Source organism: Typopeltis vanoorti, chromosome 19 (assembly GCF_054136105.1).
Source record: "Typopeltis vanoorti isolate ZY-2024b chromosome 19, IOZ_Tvanoo_1.0, whole genome shotgun sequence".
In the NCBI taxonomy this organism is placed as follows: Eukaryota; Metazoa; Arthropoda; class Arachnida; order Uropygi; family Thelyphonidae; genus Typopeltis; species Typopeltis vanoorti.
The window spans coordinates 98,372,712-98,394,246 of record NC_143567.1 but is presented as its reverse complement, the minus strand read 5'-3'; the positions used below and the strand labels follow the sequence as shown (position 1 = coordinate 98,394,246).

General features: G+C 35.2%; 1 protein-coding gene across 2 annotated transcripts in view; it reads right to left on the bottom strand.

The window, feature by feature from the left end:
* LOC150096384 (non-homologous end-joining factor 1-like) overlaps positions 1–19,888 on the bottom strand; it is a 128,151-nt gene extending 108,263 nt beyond the window's left edge. The window contains exons 1-2 of one of the 2 annotated variants that reach the window (XM_090409201.1): positions 19,776–19,888; positions 4,707–4,944 (exon numbers count right to left, since the gene is read on the bottom strand). In XM_090409201.1, coding sequence (XP_090265327.1) covers positions 4,707–4,898 — 192 coding nt within the window. In that variant the 5' untranslated portion in view covers positions 4,899–4,944; positions 19,776–19,888. Of the gene's footprint in view, positions 1–4,706; positions 4,945–19,626 lie in introns of both variants that reach the window. The other variant, XM_090409200.1, reaches the window with a different exon arrangement.
* Positions 19,889–21,535: the final 1,647 nt, after the last annotated feature.

Below are 21,535 nucleotides of genomic sequence, written 5' to 3'. Positions count from 1 at the left end.
CTAGATGAAACTTGGATTGATAGTAATTTAACTTATGGAAAATGTTGGCAGTCTAATGCCAACATTTTCCATAAGTGTGGAAAAACGTGGAGTGCTACAAACCGGAAATGCCTTGCTGCGCATAATAATTTTGTGTGCGGGTGGAGAAATGGGTTTTTTACCGAATTCAAACTTAGTATAGTAAGTTTGAATTCGGTAAAAAACCCAATTGAATTCGGTAAAAAATCCATAGGCAAATGAATTCTACGATCTTCAAAAAGTGGGCAGAAGAAAAACTGATTTTAAACCTTCCTAAAAATGCTGTTGTTATAATTGATAACGCATCATATCACTCTATTCACTTAAACAAAGTTCCAAATTGGTCTAATAAGAAGCTAGTTCTTATGGATTGGCTCTCTGCAAATAACATTCCCCAGATATGCGAAAAATTGAATTGCTTAATTTGGTCAAAAGAAACTCGCCCACAACTAAACTATTTAAATTCAACACGATGCTCAAAGAGCATGGATTTCTAGCTTTGATGCTACCAACATATCATTGCGATATTAATGCTATTGAGTAGGTTTGGGCAAAAGTGAAAAGTTTCATTCACCATCGCAACGTAAATGGAGATATTGACATGTCAAAACGTTTTAAGCTTTCAGAACAGGCGATTGAAAGTATTACAGTTCAAAACTAGGGAAAATATTGCTCTCATGTCACCTCATTGGAAAATATGTATTGGGACGGAGATGGAATTATCGAAGAATTATGCGAACCTTTGGTGATCAGTTTAAGTGAAAGTGATGGCGATTCGGACACTGATTCAGATGACTATGAAGATTAAAAGGATTTGATAATGGTATTTTTTTCCAACCTTTTTTTTGCATGGGTTTGTTAAAAGAGTCACAACAAGTCATAAATAATTAATCGGTTTAGGACATTAAAGTGTATCAGTTCTCTCAATTGTAAGTTTAGAATATCTAAGTTCATTTGAAAAAATTTCTGTTTCTCTTTATAATTATTTTTATTTTATAGAAATCTTTCTTAAAAATAAACTTAGTTAAATTTTTGTTTTATGCTATACCTTTTTTAATTTTGTTAATACTCTACGTACATTTTTCCAACTGTTATACAAGCAAAATAGTTACACTTTAAAAACTACAATGTTCGTAAAAGAAACGCTAAATTTTCCGACCTGAAATAATAAATAAACACATCCCAAAAGACAGATTGATTACCCTATTATCGAAATGGATTCTCCTTTTTCTGACATGCGCTGAAGTGTCGAGGGACCCCTAATCGGTGGGCGAACTATAGAATGCTGGAACATTAAGCCTAATTTGTTAGCAATTTTCAGAGCTAAGTTATGGATACTGCATTTGATGTTGAATACCTAGTCAGGACTAATATTTTGTCCATGTGTTTTACTTAGTTTTATGTAGCCTTGGTGTGTGTGAGAACAAGTCTCATATCCCTCCTAAACAATGTCTGAGATGAAATACTCAAAAAAGTAAATATTATTTTAATCCCTCTGTGCTATTTCACTCCATTAAGCCTCTAACATGAGTATCAGAAATAAGAGAGAAGAGTTTTTGGGAGTGGTCAGCTGAGCTTGGCTAAAACTTATAAAACTTACAGGCATCAGTGAGACCTGGTTGACAGAAAATAGTTACAGGGATAGAATGTAAAGGGTATTGTACTTTCAATAAGCCAAATATTCTTATTTGGCTTCATGACCCAGACATTAAACTCCTTCCTCTGTCATCTCAATAGTTGACAGAGTCCCAGAATCCAGTTTACAATGAAAAAGGAAGTTAACACGTTTGCTGCCACGCTACTTGGGCAGTTTGTTTCCACACGCCAAGCGCTTTCGTGTCTTCAAAGTCACTACGAGTAATCTCGTAGCTGGCTTATCAGACAGAATTTTGTTTCATATGCCAACTACGAGTAATCTCGTATCACCCCCACCCATATATTACATGCGCTGAAGAATGTGTTTATTGCGTCTAGTCTGAAAACCTTCAGTTTCGCCATGACCAGTAAAAGAAAACTTACTGATAAAGAATTAGAAGCTTACACTAATATGAGCGATGATGAATTTAATGAATTCATCATCGCAAATGGGATAAGAGGGAAGTTCTTTCCATTTCAAATATGCACAAATTTGAAATGGTTGAAGCAAAAAATCGGAATGGTAAAATTCTAAAACCAAATATCGTTAGGGACTATAATCTGGGTATGTCAGGTATCGATTTTTCTGATTACATGCTTTCTTACTATTTCCCCTTACGAAAGACAATTAGATGGTCAAAGAAATTGGCAATACGCATTTTATATATATACATTCAAAATGCGCAGAAATTTTATAACATAATTACTGGAAACGCAATGACTGTGTTAAAATTTAGAGATCAATTTATCTCAGTTTTTGTTGGAAGGGATGAGCTTACAGCATCACAGAATATCAGCAGGATTCGGTATCTTCATTATTTGGAAATTTTACCACCTACAGAAAAAAATATTCGCTGACAAAGCCATACTGAGCATGTACACGAAACAAACAATGACGCGAAACACGTTATTATTGTGCTGTTTGCCAGGAAGAAACCACCATTATGCATGGAAAATTGTTTTAAAGTATATTATTCATAATTTCAATAAATTGGTTTTTATTTTATTGATTTCATTTTATTATTTTTATTGATTTTATCAGTTTTAAATTGATTTACAAATTGCATGTTATACTACGGATTAGCTCGTGCTTGGCATAGGAGGTTGGCAATTGACATACGAGTATATTCGTAGTTGGCTTCTGAGGCACATATATAATATACTATATTTTAGTGGAAATTATTTCCCTTCTATCAAGCCCCCAGACATGCTCTCCACTTTATTCAGAATCCAAGGGTCCAAATTAACGTAATTATACTGAGCGTTAACTCGTGTTTGGCATAGGAGGTCGGTAAATTGACATACGAGTATACTCTTAGTTGGCTTGCGAAGCTCATATATGAACTATGAGTATACTCGTAGTTGGCAGCGAATGTGTTAACATTATACTTTTCCTAGATACACCTTAGTGACATACTTTCTGAATGGTAACTTTTTTTTCAATGTATACTGAAAACCCACTAACACAGACAGATCCATTCTCAATGTTTGCCATCCCCCCCCCCTCTCAACAATTAAAACTATCCAATAAAACATACAATCTTTGTTGCAGTGGAACATCTCTTTCAAAAGAACTCAACTATATACGCAACAACCTTCCTATGTAACGGCTACAGTTCTTACAGAATCAAAAAAATAATTATCCCACCCCCAATCATCAGCTGTCTTTCTCTTCAGAAGGATTTCAAGAATGGCATCACTATACCCTACATCTAAGTTTCATCTGATTAATATAATGCATTAATCAGTAATGCATCTGAAAAAATAGTCAGATCTTTAAAAAATACAACCTTTGCACAACATTTAAGCCCCTCCAGAAACTTGCTACCCTTAACTGCTCAACTAAAGATCAGTGTTCTCCTCTCTGTGTCAGCTACATCAGTTTAGATGAACACAAAACTTATCTGCAATCACAACTATAATCAATATAGTCTTGCAGATCATGTATTGGATACCACTGAAAGGATCTTCGGGGAAAAAAAAAAAAAAATGCTCAGTAAATTTTAAAAAATAACAAAAACTTGGTGGAATCTGCAGCTGAATTTACAACCAAATTTAAATAAATACTGATGCAAGAAACTTCCCAAAATATGGGAAACATTAATCCTTAGAGATCAAGTTAAAACCTAGACTTCCTACAAATGCCCATAGAAGGCATCTCACCAACATACACATGCAAAGGCAACTACATGTTGCCTTTGCATGTGTATGTTTTACAAATGTTTGTTTGTACTCGCTGAAGATGCCTCAGTAACTAAGATGGAATATTGGAAAAATTAAAATAATTTTTAATCCTTTCTTAGTACTGTCAATACTCCATTAAACCTCCAACATGTTCTCCTAACACTTAAGACTAAACACATAGATATTAAATATCTGTGATGATATTTAATATCCTTCTTGATGCATTTTTATTAAACATTTTTTACTTACTAATTCTCCAAGCAAACAGTGTATAACTGCAATCTAATTTGGTTAAAAATGGTTCTATTGTAGTTTAATAAGAATATGTTAAAATGCATGTTTCTCTTCATCATTCCAATGTCAGCACATGTTTAGGGATAATTTTGAAAACCTATACTATTTTTAAGCACTCGCTGACCAGGGCTGTCACAGTAGCACAATTTCTATATTACCTTTATTAATGTCAAGATCCTTGACTAATCAGAAGGAAGAATAGTTGGGGTGAGAGAGAATCTGCTGCTTCTGCATAATATTGGCTAACTTAATCTCAATGCTGCCTGATAAAAATAAATCTACACAAAATTTCTACACTATAAATGGGTATTTAACCCAGGTGAGTGAAACACACTTAGGAAACTACTTGACCAGTATGGTTAAGTAGTTTTCCCAAGTGTGTTTCACTCACCTGGGTTAAACACCCTTACGGAAGTGAAACACACTTCCCTAAGTGTGTTACTCAGATTCCCCATGTGTTATCTTTTTTATTTTAAAGCTTAATTTTAAAAATTAAGTTTAAAATAAGAGGTTTAAAGACTGTTATTTACGTTAATTTTTAATCCAAAAATTTATTTAATATAGTACTAACTAACCTGACAAGATTTTTCAAGATCACAACTTTCTTGCATTTCCCAGTAGATTTTTGCAAAATCATATACCATCAAACAATAACTATTCTCATTTGCCAGAAATTTCATTAAATATTCCTTATCATCAAATGTAATGGTTCTCCATGGTAAAGTCTTCATATTATGAATATTTTGCTGCATTTTAGTGACTTCCATTATTAAACTTTAAAAATAACATACATGTGTGTATAGATTCCCTGATCTGAAACAACAACAAAAAAAAAGTGTTAATAAAAGTAAGTAAAAAGACATTAAAACTCTGAAAAGATAGAATCATTTGAATTAATTTAAAAAAAAAGTACTATGGTCTAGTAATGAAATCTTCACTGTGTTGGGCTGTTATAGTACCAGCACAACCCTTTGAGGTATTCACTAGAAAATGACTATGCTATTTCATTTTATGATTGCAGCCCACTTACTGCAAGGAAGGTGCATATTCTTCCATGCTCCTTCTCCCACTGCCTAATCCCATTAACAGATGTTGTTTTGATGAAAATGGCAATATTCTTTTTTTTTTTTTTTTTTTTTTTTTAAAAAGAAAAAATTTCCTTTTTATTTTCTATTTATCAGAAAAAATCAGCTAACGCCTTTTTATTTCTGTATAGGGAAGTAGGCAAGGCTGTTTAGTTCTATCTAACTTTTGGAGACTGAGTGGGCAGTTCAATCTCCACTGGTACCCAAACAGAGATAGATGACCCAAGGCTATCACTAATTAAACGGCACGCAGTGAAGAGAGGCGGCTCAACAAGTGCCGCCATCTCGTGGTCCCTAACACAATATATTTAATGTCCGAAATAGTGTGGGCTCTACGATTGATTTTCTAGTGTTTATGGGACAAAAAACCTGCTTGTCCATGCCAGAGATCGACTAACTCTCTGGCACGGGCAAGCAGATTTTTCCTCCTTGAAATTTGTGTTAATTTTATTTTTCTATCAATTTATATTTCTTTCAATGTTATTCAATGTTAATTTGATTCAATTAACAATTCATTAACATTTTTATTCAATGTTAATTTGATTTAATTTATTATTTTTATTTTGAAAGAATTTTTTTTATTCCTTTCTTTTTCTTTCAAATGTCACTGTTTTGTTTTAAATTTCATATATAATGGTTCTCTCTGAAACACCAGTCAGTTCGCTCACCATTACTACACGCTCTTCCTTGGTCTTGCCAGGGTGTGAAGCTGGCAGCATCACATAAACATTCATTAAAATTTGCTTTGACTGATCCGTCAATGTTCTCCCATCAGAATTTCAAATAAAAAATCTGGAGTTGCAATTATTATTATTATTATTATTTGACACCTCCAGGGAGTCCAAAGACTCATCGAGGGAGGGCACCTGCTCTACAGCTCTGTCTCCACCTCAATCCACCAACTGACCGCAACTACACCAACACCATCTACCACCGACCACCACCACTAATATTTCCACAGACAATCACAGACATCCATGCCCAAGGCGGGATTCGAGCCCGCAACCTTTTGGCTGGAGAACAGATATGCTAACCACTTGGCCAGCCAGGCTGGCAATTGAAACACCTGTCTCTTCAGACATGTCATTTGTTCTGATTTTGAAATCACGGTGTGACCACAGAGCGATGTGATTGGTCAAACAATCAATCAATAACTAATTGAGTTATTTATTATCAACTAGGCCTCCATGGAGTCAAGTGGTACTAATTTTTTTAAACAATCTGTTTAATTTAAAAAAAAAACTAAAAAGTTCATTATTCTATATGTTCAAACAATGTTTTAATGGCATCCTAAGAAGGGATTATTTTCTGTTGGCAGAATTGGCTGTTTTCCATGAGGAAATGATTTCCTGTAATCTTAAAGTGGAAAAGGGTATAGTTTCATTTGCAGAATATATTTCATCCATGTATTTGTAATACAGAATGGACTATTACAAACAGATCATATCTTTAATCTCCAAGTTTATTAAGAACAGGGCATTTCATCTTTTCTCTACAATTTGTGATATTGAATTTTGCATGTTTTCCAGATGGCATGCCTATTTTACAGGAAGAAATACTCAAATTACCAAGAGTTATAGGTGTTGAAATTTTTTTTACTCATGGTTAACCACCACAGCATTATACTCATGATATATTAATAGGAAAAAATTACATCTGTGTTTGCCAACTTCACTATAACGTCAAAAAGAGCCATGTCTGACTATGTCAAGAATAGCCAAATATACAGTGGGTTATCAGAGATGAGTTCACTGTAACTGGAGTTGTCTGGAGTACAACTATTAGAATACGCAGTAATTCCAAAAGCAGGCACTATTAAATTTGTATGTACAGCTCTAAAGATGCAAAGAGCAATAACAAATAACATAACCAGAAGGGTGATCAATGAATAAATTGATGTGGTAATGTTGAGCATTTTCAATAGTCGTTTTATTTTTTAAGTCAATCCCACACCGAAGAGGCAGAAAAACTATAATACATTAGTGTCAGGTGTAGAGTAGTAGAGTGGTGGCAAAGACTGGAAAGGAAAGAAGGAACCTATTGACATTTTTCATGAAGAGCTGGAGGTAATAGTTGTTGGGAAATACACTGCGAAGTTTCCAGAAAACGGAAGCAGATGGAAGAGGAGAAGCAGGTTCAGTGCAGTGCACTTGCAGTTGGACTGCACAAGGATAGTGGACAGGCTGGAGGACAGGACTGGAAGGATTGTGTAAAGAAGGCTCCCATTTCAATTAAGTTTTTTGGAATAATTAATTGTAAATAAGTTTGTGTTGATTGGTAAGAGTTGCTGTAAAAAGTTGTGTGCTTGCAGTGTTTCTATTGTGTAGGCTTGTTTAAGTTTGTTTACGAAATTGTTAAACTTAGAGTGGAGTATAGTAACCATCGAAGGAAAGGTGGTGGCTTTGTCTTTGCAGGAATTTAATTTTGATTTCAGTCGTTTTGTGAAATGTGAAGTGTGCTATATGTATTCGTTAACTTATATAAATAACATATGGATATATAAGGTGGATGGAAGGAGGGTGTGTGCAAAGCGTGATCTGAATGAAAACTTGAGTGATAATGTATTGGTAAATGAACGTGTTTATTGAGAATGCCACTAGAAGGATGAGTGCTTTTCTGATAGCAAAGAGGGACAGTGTAAAAGAGAAGTGAAAAATTGGTAAAAAAGTTTTGAAAAAGTGAACAAGCAATCTGATGAACTTAACAACTGATAGTAAGAATGATGAAAGCAATGTGAATGTAGTGGAAGCTCATAAACAGAGTGCAATTAAAGGTAAAGTGGCGAGTGGCATTGATGCCAAAAACAAGCGTGTTTGGCTGGCAATAAAATTGAGAGAGTGAATGAAAGCGAAAATGTGATGCAAAATTTGAAAGCCAAGTTGGCTAAAATAAAGCAAGAGATGAAACAGATGCAGAGTGGAATTAAGAGAATTCAAGATTTGTATGGAAGAGAGAAGAAGAAGACAAAAAAACATAACGTTGATATGAAAAAGGTAATGAAAGACCAGTGAGTGGCATTGTATGGCGATTTGATTATTAGAGGTGTGATAAACGAAAAGATACACAAGGTTTGTTTTCCTGAAGGTAAAATGAATAGAGTGACTGAGGCAATGGATATGAGGAGTAAGCAAGCAAAAGAGTTGATAAGTGGTAATAGGGACAAATGACTTTACTGGGAACAAGGAACACATAAGACTGGATATCAGGGGACTGTTGAGAAGGATAAAAGATAATAGTGTGATAGGAAAGGTAGTCAATGTGGTGCCCAACTATGACAGTGATGAAATGAGGCAGAGAGCAAAGATCATGAATGATGTGTTGAAGGAATACTGTGTGCATATGGATGATCGTTATGAAAATTATAAGCAGCAGGCTAGAATAGTCAACTATTGTACGGAAAGCTAAATCTGAGTATGAAAAGAAACTGGTTGTCTTTAGCTCTGCAAGCTAAAGACAACCCACAAGAATTCTTTCAATATGCTGCAAGTAAAAGAAAGAATGAATATGAAAGAATAACTCTTGTGAATGCAGATGGTGTGAGGGTGACAGATGCAGAAGAGGTTGTTCAACTAATGAGTGCCCATTTTGCTAAACGCTATCATCTTGGTGTATGTAACATTGAGTTCACTGCTACCTCTTCACTGAATGAGGAAACTCAAGTGCATGAAGAGGAAGAGGAGATATTAGAGCTGTTGCACAAACTGAATAAGAATTCAGCAATAGGGACTGATGGGATATCAGCACGAGTGCTAAAAGAGTGCTCAGCTGAACTGGCTATATTCCTTTGACCAGGCTATATAATTTTAATCTCAGAACAGGGAAGATTCTGCAGGAATGGAAAGAATGCATTGTAATCCAATTGAACAAGGGTGGTGCAAAGATCGATGTATCCAACTATCGACCAACCATTATCTAAGGAGTGGTGGTGAAGATTTTGGAAAAATTGGTTAGAGCTCGCATTCAGAAATGGGTTAACAGTAAATCTCTACTTTGCAATGAACAGCATGGGTTTACTAAGGGAAGGTAATGTTTTAGCAACTTGCTCACATTCTATAATAACATTACCAATGAACTAGACAAGGGAATGGATACACCATGATACTTTTGGATTTTGCTAAGCCTTTTGACAGAATACAGAATAGAAGAATGTTGCATAAATCAGAGAATATGGGTTTAGATTACAAAATATGAGCAATAAGAAGATGGCTGACTGACAAATATCAAAAAGTGGTATACAGGGTATGTGAGTCTGCAAGATAGGAAACTAGTGGTGTACCACAAGGATCAGTCCTTAGTTCACTGTTATTCAGTGGTTAAATTCTAAATGAATAAGCTCCGGGGTCCTTAAAGTAAGGATCATAAATGTGAAGCTATTGCTAGATTGTTGCAACATTTTTTTTAAAATTTTATTTATTTATTTATTTATTCTGGTGGAGTTAAAGCCATCAGGCCTTCTCTTCCACACCACCAGAAACATTAAATACAAATAAAGATACAAATACAAAATTACAATTAATATACTTCTAGCATATTAAAAGATAATTCAATTTAAGATAACATTAGGTTATTCGAGTGATGAAAAAAAAAACAGTAGGCCTATTATGCTTGTTATGTAAATACAAAAAAGAAAAAAAATGGAAATACAAAAATGATGAAATAAATAAATTAGAAATTTACTAAGGAATTTGAGTTAACTTATTTAGACTGTAGAAACATTGAACAATTATTGTCTTATTGATACTGATATTTGAATGAATATGCTGTAAAATGTAAAACAATACTGTACCTTTTAAAGATAAAGTTAGACAAACATATGCATTAACTCATATCAATCAACATTCAGCATTTAACATATGGAAGTGGATCCCACTGGGAAATTGGTGGATCACAACTATTTACTGTCAGCAAAGATGAGACATTTTCAACCACGAGCACATTTCTTGTTGGTGTTACAATACTGTTCATAATGCTGAACCCATGCTCACCCTCTGCATCGCTCACCGGTATTGTTTCAACACACTTTAGAAGTTTCTTCATGGCATCTGATACATGCTTATCTCCACTGTGCTTAAAATCCCTATAAGACTGAATGATCTCACAATAACACAGAGAAAACAAATCACACAGATCATGCAATTCTTGTTCACCATAGTCCACGGCAATATCGTCCGGCCAATACTCAGGTAAAACAACTTTCATTATTTCTGAGTACTTTGTATCCTTATCATGCACAGACTTGTCAAATTTGTGATTATACTCTCATAAAATTGTCCTTCATTTATTTCCATTGTGTTGTTCCTACCCACAAATACTTTAAAGAGGAACTCCTTTGAATTGATTTGCTTCTACAGCTTTCTGAACTTCCCTCCAGTAAATACCTCTTCTCTCTTTGTGACCTTTAAATACTTCTCTTGTTCTGTGCAGGAGTTGGTTGCTCTAGGTAACATCACAGTTTGTTTTTGCAAAGATTCTCAGAGACTAGAAAGCTCAGATAATGCATCCATCATTATTCCTAAATTGTTTATGAAGTACATTTCTTCAAGTTTACTGGCTAGCCCTTGAAATATTGCTCTTTCTTTTACTATCTTGATTTCCATCATGAGCTGCATGTGTAAAGAAACAGTGCAATGATGCATAGTTATTCCAAATAGAATTCACAACCTGAAAACTTGATGCAACCGAACAAGTTGACATCTTTCCCACTTTGGTAAGACTGCAAAACAACTGTTCTGCACATTTCCTTAGTTCATGTAAGTTCTTTGGAGACATACTAAAAGTTGAATATACCTTATCAAGAAACAATACAAAATGATTTGTTGTCATAACATCTTTCATTGAATCGAGCACAGCAAGTTCAAAGTGATGATTTATATAGTGCCATGATAAAATTGTTGAAAAATCGTCTTTCATCAATGTTGCCAAACCTGCTCGTTTCTCTAGCATAACTGAGACCCCATCCGTACATAATTCAATTAGAATTTCCTGCAGGAGTTCTTTTTTCAGATCATGCTTTTCAAGACACTTCATAAGCGAGTTCTTAATGTCCATTGCTTTGGTGCTTTCTAATTGAATTAAATCAAAGAATAGTTTTGTAACATCATTTATTGCACCTTGTATGTACACTATCAGAACAGTCTGGTTAGATATGGATGTACTTTCATCCAGAATAGTAGAAATTTTGGTTCTATGGTTTATAATGCTGTCTGCAATTTTGTGTTTCATTCGTTTTGCAATATGATTCACTATCTCAGTGCATGTCACCTTACTATGTAAAGCACTCACACATCTAGCCACACACCACTCACACATTTCACACATCAAGAATCTGAAGATCAATTAATTTTGGATGATCTACAAAAAGATGATTATGCTTTACAATATGATACACAGTGCGAAACACATAACACGTGATTTTGTCACTTTTACTTCTAATAATTGCTTCTGCACTTTTGTGAGATTTGGTATCTCTGTGTTCATAAATTTTCTTTCTGAGTTGCTTTTTTTGGCATTGTTTAGACCCGTCCCCTTTAATACGTATTAATCCATTCATCCACTCTGATGCTAAGTGAATACCCTGATGTGAAGAACTTGCACCTAGGGTCTGTACCTCTGCACATGTTATACACCCCAAACCTCCGTCCTTAGAAAATAACCAATTGTATTTACCTTTGAATGCTATCTGCTGGTCGAGTGTCCAGCAAGTCAGCAAATCTTTCCTTTCATTCAATGTATTAATATTATCGCAATGCAACTGATGGAGAATCCTGTGTTTCTGTGGATTCGTTACAGACTTCTTTCTCTTCAGAAACTACGCACAAACTGTCATTACAAACTCGTTTTATATTATCACTGTCATCCGAGCTATTTTTCCATTTAAAGAAAGTACCAACGTACTTACCCATAGTTGAAATAGTAGGCCTACATAAACACAAAAATATTACACGATTTTCTTTGTGCTTCTCACAATCACGAGCTCTGATAACAACTGCTAATCTGCTGTTATAATGGAGCATATAAATATATGCTCCCACCTCATCCCACACTGATGAAGAGATAGAAGCATTTTATGACTCACTGCAGCACACTCTAGACAAAAAAAAAAAAGAAATAGCAATCAAAACTACTATAGTAATGGGCGATTTTAACACCAAAGTAGGTCATCCCATTCATCAAATAGACACAATAGGACCATACATATATGGTACAAGTAGCAACTCAGGAATGGCTCTTACAGAATTCTCTATCAGTAAGCTTTACATTATGAATACATTTTTTTAAGAAAGCCCTCAAAAGAAAATGGACATGGAGAAGTCCAAATGGAGAAATAAAAAATTAAATAGATTATATACTGTGTAATAATAAAGAAATAGTTCAAGATACCTCGGTACTAAATCAAGTAAAAACAGGAAGTGACCACTGACTGGTGAGAGTCAAAATTAAAATAAACCCCAAATTAGAAAGAATAAAATGGCTAAACAACAAAAAATCAAGAAGTTTTCGCTTAAAACCTATTGAAAACAAGAAGAAAGATTATGAAGAAAAACTCAATGAAAAACTAGACTGAAATATATTTGAAGACATAAATAAAATAAGCTGAAACCTAACGGAAGTAATAATCTCAGCAGCCAATGAATTCAAAAGCAACAAAAACAAAAAGACCATAAACTTTCAGAGGAAACCTTACAACTACTAAAAAAGAGACGAAATATGAAACAATACAAAAACTTAATTTCTAAAATAGAATATGCAGAACTATGCAAAACAATAAGGAAAAAGATAAGAAATGAAATAAGATCTTATATAAACTTACTAAATCTATGCCTAGAAGAGGGGAAGATACCAGAAAACTGGAAAAATGCTACTCTGATACTGTTATTTAAAAAAGGGGACAAAGAAGAAGTAGAGAACTAGAGACCGATTAGTATTCTCTCTAATCCGTACAAAATTCTCACAAAAGTAATAATAAAAAGGTTAACCCATCTTCTAGGCTCAAATTAACCAGTAGAACAAGCAGGATTCCGTAAAGGCTTTAACAGTTGATCATATTCATGCATTAAAACAAATAATAGAAAAAGTAGAAGAAAACCAATTGCCTCTCTGTTTAGCCTTTATTGATTATGAAAAAGCATTTGATTCCATCAAAATTAATGCAATAATCAGAGCACTCCAGAATCAGGGAGTTTCTGGAGAATACATGGACCTCCTCCAGGAAATATACCACACTGCAACAGCAACAATCCAACTTCACACAAGTAGCAATAAAATATCAATTGAAAAGGATGTCCGACAAGGAGACTATCACCCAAAATCTTTACAGCAGTCCTTCAAGAAATATTTAATAATATAAACTGGACAAACCTTGGTATAAAAATTAATAACAGAAACTTAACACACCTAAGATATATGCAGATGATATCATAATTTTACAAACACTCCAGAAGACCTATATCATGAAAGCAGAAAAGTGGGTCTAAAAATAAACAGAGAAAAAACTAAAATCATGTTTAATCATTTTGTAACACCAAAAGACATAATAATAGAAACCAATTTCTTGAAAAGAGTCTTTTCATATACATACTTAGGTCATCTCATTGGATCTAAACTGTGGACTCCAAAAGGAAATAAATAGGAGAGATCAACTTGCCTGGGGTGCATTCAGAAAATTGAAAAGAATTTTTCAAAACAATGGTGCTCCACTCCGTTTAAAAAGGAAAACATTTAACAAGTGTATAATTCCAATCATCACATATGGTTGTGAAACTTGGTCACTAACAAAAGCACTGGTAAATAAACTAACAACAACTGAAAGAAAAATGGAGAGGTTGATGCTAGGCATCGTATTAAAGATAAGAAGCGAAACAACTGGATAAGAAGCCAGACTCGCATCACTGACATTTTTCATTTTTCACCATAATAAAATGGTAATGGGCCAGACATCTATCCGGAAGAGAAGATGAGCGATGGACCACCATACTAACGAGCTGGATTCCAAAAGAAGGGAAACGAGACCGAGGATGTCCTAAAAGAAAGTAGAGTGATGAACTGTCAGATTTTGTTGGGGAAAATTGGTCAACCATTGCCAAGAACAGAGAAAGGTGGAAAGAACTGGAGAAGGCCTTTGTCCAGCAGTGGACAGAAAATGGCTGAAAAGAAGAAAAAAGAATCTACTGTTCTGTTGTTGGTTATTGACTGCTGCTGACAGTGTTGCCAACCAGAAAAGACAAAATTCCACTATACTATGCTGCAATAATGTTTGCTTGTCAAATTGCTGCAAGATAATGCAGTACAGGAAGCTCCAAATCTTCCTGTCCCTTTCATCATGCGTTCGTAATGAGGCGACTGTTGATATTGACTTTATATACACATTCAAAACTGTAAACAATTATTGAATAATAACACAATAATGTAGGCATAATTACTGTAAAGGGAGAAAAGTCACAAAACAGAAAAATGTTCCAGGTAAGGTGCATAAAAAAGTTGAATTTAACCACTGCTGTTATTCAATCTCTACATTAATGATATTGAGAAGGACATGACAGGCAACATACAGATATTTGCTGATGATGCAAAGATAGGGTAATCAGGAATGCTGTTGATATGCAATACTTGAAAAATGATTTGAATAAGCTGAAATATTGGGTATGGGAAAATGGATGTCAGCTCAATGTCAGTAAATGTAAAGTCATGCACTTTGGCAAGATTAGATATCCAATGCTGTATTACATTGGTGAGATTTTATTCTAGAAGAAACTGATCGGGCTAGGGATCTGGAGTGTTAGTAGATAGCAAGATGAAGTTCAGGGGCCATGTAGCAAAGATTGCAAATACAACTCAGAGAATAATGGCAATGCTGAAATGAACTTTCACATGTAAAGATAAGGATGTCATTTTGTCTCTTTACAAGGCCATGATAAGACCTCACTTGGACTGCTGTGTACAGGTCTGGTCTCTGTTGTGATTCTGATTGTGAAGAGAGAGGTGCAAAGGAGAATGTTAAAAATGATAAAGATTGTGGAATACTGATTAAGAAGACAAATTGAGAATTTGTAGACTGCAGACAAGAGAAAGAGGGGTGATATGATTGAGACTTACAACTTCTGAAAGGGTCATACAGGATTTGAGTTGATGAGATTTTTCAATTTATGGAGGGTGGGGAAAGGACAAGAGGGTATCCTTGGAAACTGAGAATGAATGCCACTAAGAAGGGGGTGAGGACAAGATTTTTCTCTTATAGGGTGGTGTGTGATTGGAATGGATTGCCACTGAATTTGGTGTGTGTGTGTGTGTGTGTGCAAGCAGTGTGAATTAATTCAAGAATAAGTATGATAGCTAGTGTGTGTAGTATGTGGCCTTCCTTGAGTCTCTGAAGGCATCTCTTAATAATCATAACAATAATATGTTAGCAAAAATATGTGAGGAGAAAGAAGTGCAGTTTGTTAATGTGTGGAATGAGTTTGAAGGATGAATTGAACTGCATCTGAATGGTTTTGGTGAGTCGTTTGGAGAGACTACTACTGCTGGAAGGTAGAGAAATGAGTGCAGAGAATGCATTTCATCAAGTAAGAAGTCATGTGAAAAAACAGGAGAGTACGAAAGGAGAGACTGAAGTGATGGTTATGAATGACAAGTGGGTAGCATGAGTACAGAGAGAACAAGTTTGCAAGACAAAGAAATGGGGAGGCTCAGGATGGACAGGGAAACACAGCATGTGAAAGGTTGATGCTCCAAGAGGATGTGAATGCACGTGCAGACAAAAAGGGAAGGGGATGAACTGGGATCAACAGAAAACATTTGGATTTGAAGAAGGTTCTAAGATGAATAAGGAGAAAAAGAAATGGCTCAAGTTAAGTATGGCAAATAAAATGGTTACATTGATTGAGTTTGTTCACCCAAAATCTGTTGGAATAAGTGATAAAAGGTTAGATGAGGATGACATCCTGACAGGAATAGAGATGGAATGGTATGATGTGTTTTGTGAAAACAGAAAAGGCAAAAAGGGAGGGGAAGTGCTATTGGTGATAGAGAAAGTTATGTCCATACAGGGTAGACATGTAAGAAGGAAATAGCACCAGTGGTTTTGAGGCAATATGGTGTGAGATAAGGGTGAATAGAATGAAATACTTAGCTGTTGTTATAAACCTGGTAATGTGGACAGTAGTGACCATGAAAAGTATAATCAAATTATCCAAGCAAATAAAAAAGGTGATCATTATGGGTGATTTTAATTATGACAATATAGACTAGGATGATGAGATAGCAACTGGAAATAAAGAAAATTAGTTTGAGTTTTTGAGGAACAACTATCTCAGGCAGTATGTAACAGAGGGCACAGGAGGATTGAGGGCTTTGCATTTGATCATAACTATCTATTAGAAGCAATGTCTAAATGTATTCCAATGGTCAGAAGGTTAAATAAGGTAGGTGTGAAATGGATGAATGAAGAGATTAAACATGTGATACAGAGAAAAAAAGGCATTATGGAGGCAACACAAGAGAAGAGGTAATAATCAATTCCATGAGGACTGCAAAGAATAGGTAAGGAGGGTAACTTGGTTGGTAAGGATAGGTAGCAAAAGTGAAGTATGAGCAACAGTTAGCTAATGAAGCCAAAAAGAATGGAGGGATGACATTGATTGGAGAAAATGGTATAAGAACAACTGCTGCAGAGGATATAGTTGAGATATTTAATGAGCAGTTCATAAAGGTCTTTCAATCTTGTGAATGTGACATCATGGAGAGTTTGAGAGCAGTTGATGATGAGGAGGAGAGATGGACTGTAAGTGAGCAAGAGATATATGTGGAATTGAGTAAACTTGATAAGGTCGAGTTCCAAAAGAGTGGAAGAAAGTCAAGATTGTGCTGCTTCATAAGGGAGATGACAGAACTCAAGCATCAAATTATAGGCCTATCTGTGTGTGGTTAAGTTGTTGGAGAAGCTTGTGAGAACTAGGATCCAGAATGTTTTAGTAGTCGACTTTGTCCAATGAAACCATCACCTTATTGTAATAAGGAGATGAATACACAGTAGTATACTTAGAATTTGCAAAGGCTTTTCATAGATTACCGCATGATAAGTTAATAGTCAAACTAGAGCAGATGGGGTTTGATATTAGACTAGTGCATTGGATCGTGATTGGCTATATCTGATAGGTAACAGCAAGTTGTATATGGGGGAGCAACATCCCAGAAGAGGAAAGTCACAAGTGACATGCCTCAGTGGTGTCGGTTTTAGGGCCACTACTGTTTAACCTGTATGTTAATGATATTTGGGAAAATTTGGATGGGGTATCAGTTGTTTGCATGAATTTGGATCAGTTGTTTGCAGATGATGCAAAGTCGGGACAAACTATGAAGAATAGAGAAGATGTGGTCTTACAAGAAGACTTGAATAAATTGAGTAAATGGGCATGGAAATGGGGATGCTAGTTCAATGTTGTGAAATGTAAGGTTTTACAATTTGTAAAACAAAGATGGGATATAGAATTTACTCTTAGTAGAGATATATTGTTGGAGGAAACGAGATCTTGGAGTGATGGTGGACAAGATCTGAATTATGACACTCGTCATAATTCAACCTCCTATCTATAATAAATAAATAATTATATGTTATTTTAACAGAATAAAATGAGATTTACCAAAAGTATTTCGCCCTCACCACGAACACACACTAACAATAAAAGTTTCGTATCTCACAGAAATAACGTGCACAAACATACAATTAATCTGTAGTGACACTGCTCAATAACAGTGTTGGATTCACTTGTTACATACAGTGACAAGTGCAAACGAATATCGGTGAGTCTAGCTGAAACTGACCGAACGTGATAATTCCGACACTGTGTTAGATCACAATGCATTTATTTCATAATCTAAAGCGTTAATCGAACAATTCCAGTTATTAACTGTTCAATCAATGTCGAAACATAAGCTGTAACCTTTAACCTCTCTACCAGCCATGGTGGATGAAATAGTGAGACAAAACTGCTCCTTATCCATATCTGGATAATCGTATCCAGATTTTGCTGTAAATTAAAAATGGAAATAGGCACAGAACTAGTATGGTAAGGAATCAAGTGAATAAATTTACATGGCATATACACTATCAGAAATGCCTTACAAGATTTCTGACAGATAAGATAAATTAAAGATGCCCAGAAAATACACAAATTAAAGATACCATGAAATTATATTCTTGGTTTCATCCTTTATCCAAGTGTAAGCAAATAAAGTTTGCACGTGAAGTAACTTCATGACTGGGCAACATATAGAGGATAATGACTTCACATCAATAGCCTTAGTATCCCATAATGCAATGCACATATCCTTACAGACATGTATAATGCTATGTATTATGGGAAGGGCCACCACCCAGACCAGTTTTGACATGTGCATTTCATTATTATTATTAAGTGACGCCTTCAGGGAGTCCAAAGACTCATCGAGGAAGAGTGTACCAACAGCATCGAATGATCGATCTCCTAACTACTAACCACGTTCAAACTTGCTTAACTTTTTTTGAGCGAAGGCAATTGATGTGAGTCATTAGCCTCTGTATGAGTTGCCCAATCATGAAGTGACGTCATGCACAAACTTTGTTTCCTTAAATTTGGACAAAGGATGAAACCAAGAATATAATTTTTTGGCATCTTTAATTTATAATATAACCTAGTGGAAAAACTTTCAGCATCTATCTCTAATGACAAATAACAGACTACTTTGGAGAAAAATTGTAAACAGCTAGTAATAATATAAGCTTTTCATGCAGTACTATCATAATTCCTAGATGAGTCTTTGACTCCATGAGGTCTTGTTTAATAATAATATCCTGTACTTCCCATGAGAGTACATATCAAAAATTTGACAGGACTGATATGATTGATACATATTTGTAAGAGTAGCCTATCACACAAATATAAGAAAATTACTGCACTGTAACAAGCAGTCTAGATAAATCTAGAGCACTGAAAGAAATAACGTCCAATGCTCCCACCTGTACAAGGATTGTGGGAATAAGTGCAAAGTAGTTTTCAGCACTGAGAGCAGTAAATGAGAGTAATGTGTTACCAGAATGGATTTATGACCAACGCTAAATGTGCTCAGGGCAAGGTCTATCAAGGGTTTGGTGTGGCATTCCACAGGGATTAAAAAAAAAAAAATCAGATGGAAGTTTTTCATCATCATCATAACGATGAAATACCCCCATCTATTTTTTGGGGGGGAGGTTACACCATAAATTCCTCGAAGATAAAAAAACAATGACTGAAATTCAACCAAAAAATTCATAATTTAAAATATGCAGGTCTTTTACAAGTATAATTTATACAAGAGATCTGTAAAAATATATAAACAAAAAAAAGAAAGGACATTATAATGAAATCGGAGTATGATAAAATCATCTTTAATAACTTACTTATCCAATAAAACAGATAGGAATATTCACATTCGTAGTTAGCAAATAGGTAACGTTCTCAAATCAAAGATTCTGATCATTACGAACACTATCGGTACTAGGAAATGTGAAAATATAAAAAAAAATATATTGTTTTAACAAATCTCTACCTCAGCTTTCAGAAACAAGCGTGTTGCTCAAAAGTCAATAACGCCATCTTTACGAAAGTAAATACAAAGCAACAAATACACATTTAAAAAAAAAATCCGCTGAAGTCTTTATTATTATCATTAGACCTCCATGGAGTCAAGAGACTGATTGCAAGAAATCTCTTTCTTTCTCGCGCACACACACACACACTCACTTATCGTATACAGCTTATCGTATCGTGACTTAAGTGCTGCATTTACCGTCTCAACATTCACCGCATTTTCAGGCAATGTATTCCAATCACCCACCACTCTCAATTTAAAAAAGCCTACTCTTACCTTCTTGCTCACATCTTCATATACAATTTCCAGGGATGGCCTCTTGTTCTCCTCCTATCTCCAACCATTCTATGAAAAATCCCAAGCACATTAAACTGGTAATGACCCTTCTTACCAACTTATATATATCAATAATGTCCACCCTCACCGAACTCCTTTTATCCACTAAGCTCTGCAATTTGCATTCTCTCAATCTGTCCTCATACTCCGCGTTCCATAGTCCTTCCCGAAACTGGCTTAGTCAATCAACTCTGAATCCTCTCCAACGACTCATATTTTTTTGAAATCTAGCTGACCAAATCTGTGCACAGTAATCCATATGGGTTTTGATCAAAACTTTATACAATGGAATCATAACATCCTTACTTCTACATGTCAGCATTTTCAGCATCATTGATATAATTTGCTGTGCTAGGCTCTCAATTTTAGCAACATGTCCCCGAAATTTCAGGTCCTTGTCCACTATCGCCTCCAGATCCTTCATCTCCACCACCTCATTTAGGATATCTCTGTCAATCATATACCTTGCATCCTATCTTTGCTTACCAAATTATAAAACTTCACACTTTGCTACACTGAGCTGGTAGTCTCATTCACTCAGCCAATCACCAAGTCTATTCGAGTCATCATGAAAGGCTGCAATATCCATTCTATTCCTCATAGCTCTCCCCAACTTCGCACAATCTGCAAACAACTCTATATCACCATTCAATATAATCCGCTGTGCTGGGACTCTCAATTTTAGCAACATGTCCTCGAAATTTCAGGTCCTTGTCCACTTAAACAGCAACGGCTCTGGGAGACACACCATTACTAACTTTCCTATTCTAGGATTTCACTCCCCATACTTGCTGATACCTATCAGGCAGCCAAACTCCAATACGATTCACTAATATACCATCCAACCCCATCTTTTCCAATTTTTTCATATCACATTCTTTATGAAGTGGAACAATTTTGCACTGTTTCCAATCCTTCAGAAATCCGGCCAGTCTAAGAAAAATATCAAAAAGATAAGTTGAAGGTGTTGTGAACTCCCTGGATAATAACCTCACGTCACATGGTATACCATCAAAAACTACAGCCTTATTTGTCATCAAGTTTATTCAATTTCTCCTGTGCCTTTTACTCACTCACTGTCAGTGGTTCTTCCCACCTTTTTACTGCTCTCGAGTTCTGTATTCTGCTAATTTAACATCTCTACCATATTCTTCTCAGCGTTTATCATTCGACCATTATCACTGAACAACAAAAGCATTTCATAATCATTCTTCCTTCTACTGGCCGCATCGAAAAGCTCCCTAGGATTTCTTTTGGACTCATTTGTCAACTTCTGCTCACACTGCACTTTTGTACTCCTCATGTAAATAATCATTGCCACTCATCTTATGCTGCCTAAACCATGCTCTTTAATTCCAGAATGCAGTTATCAATTTTCAATC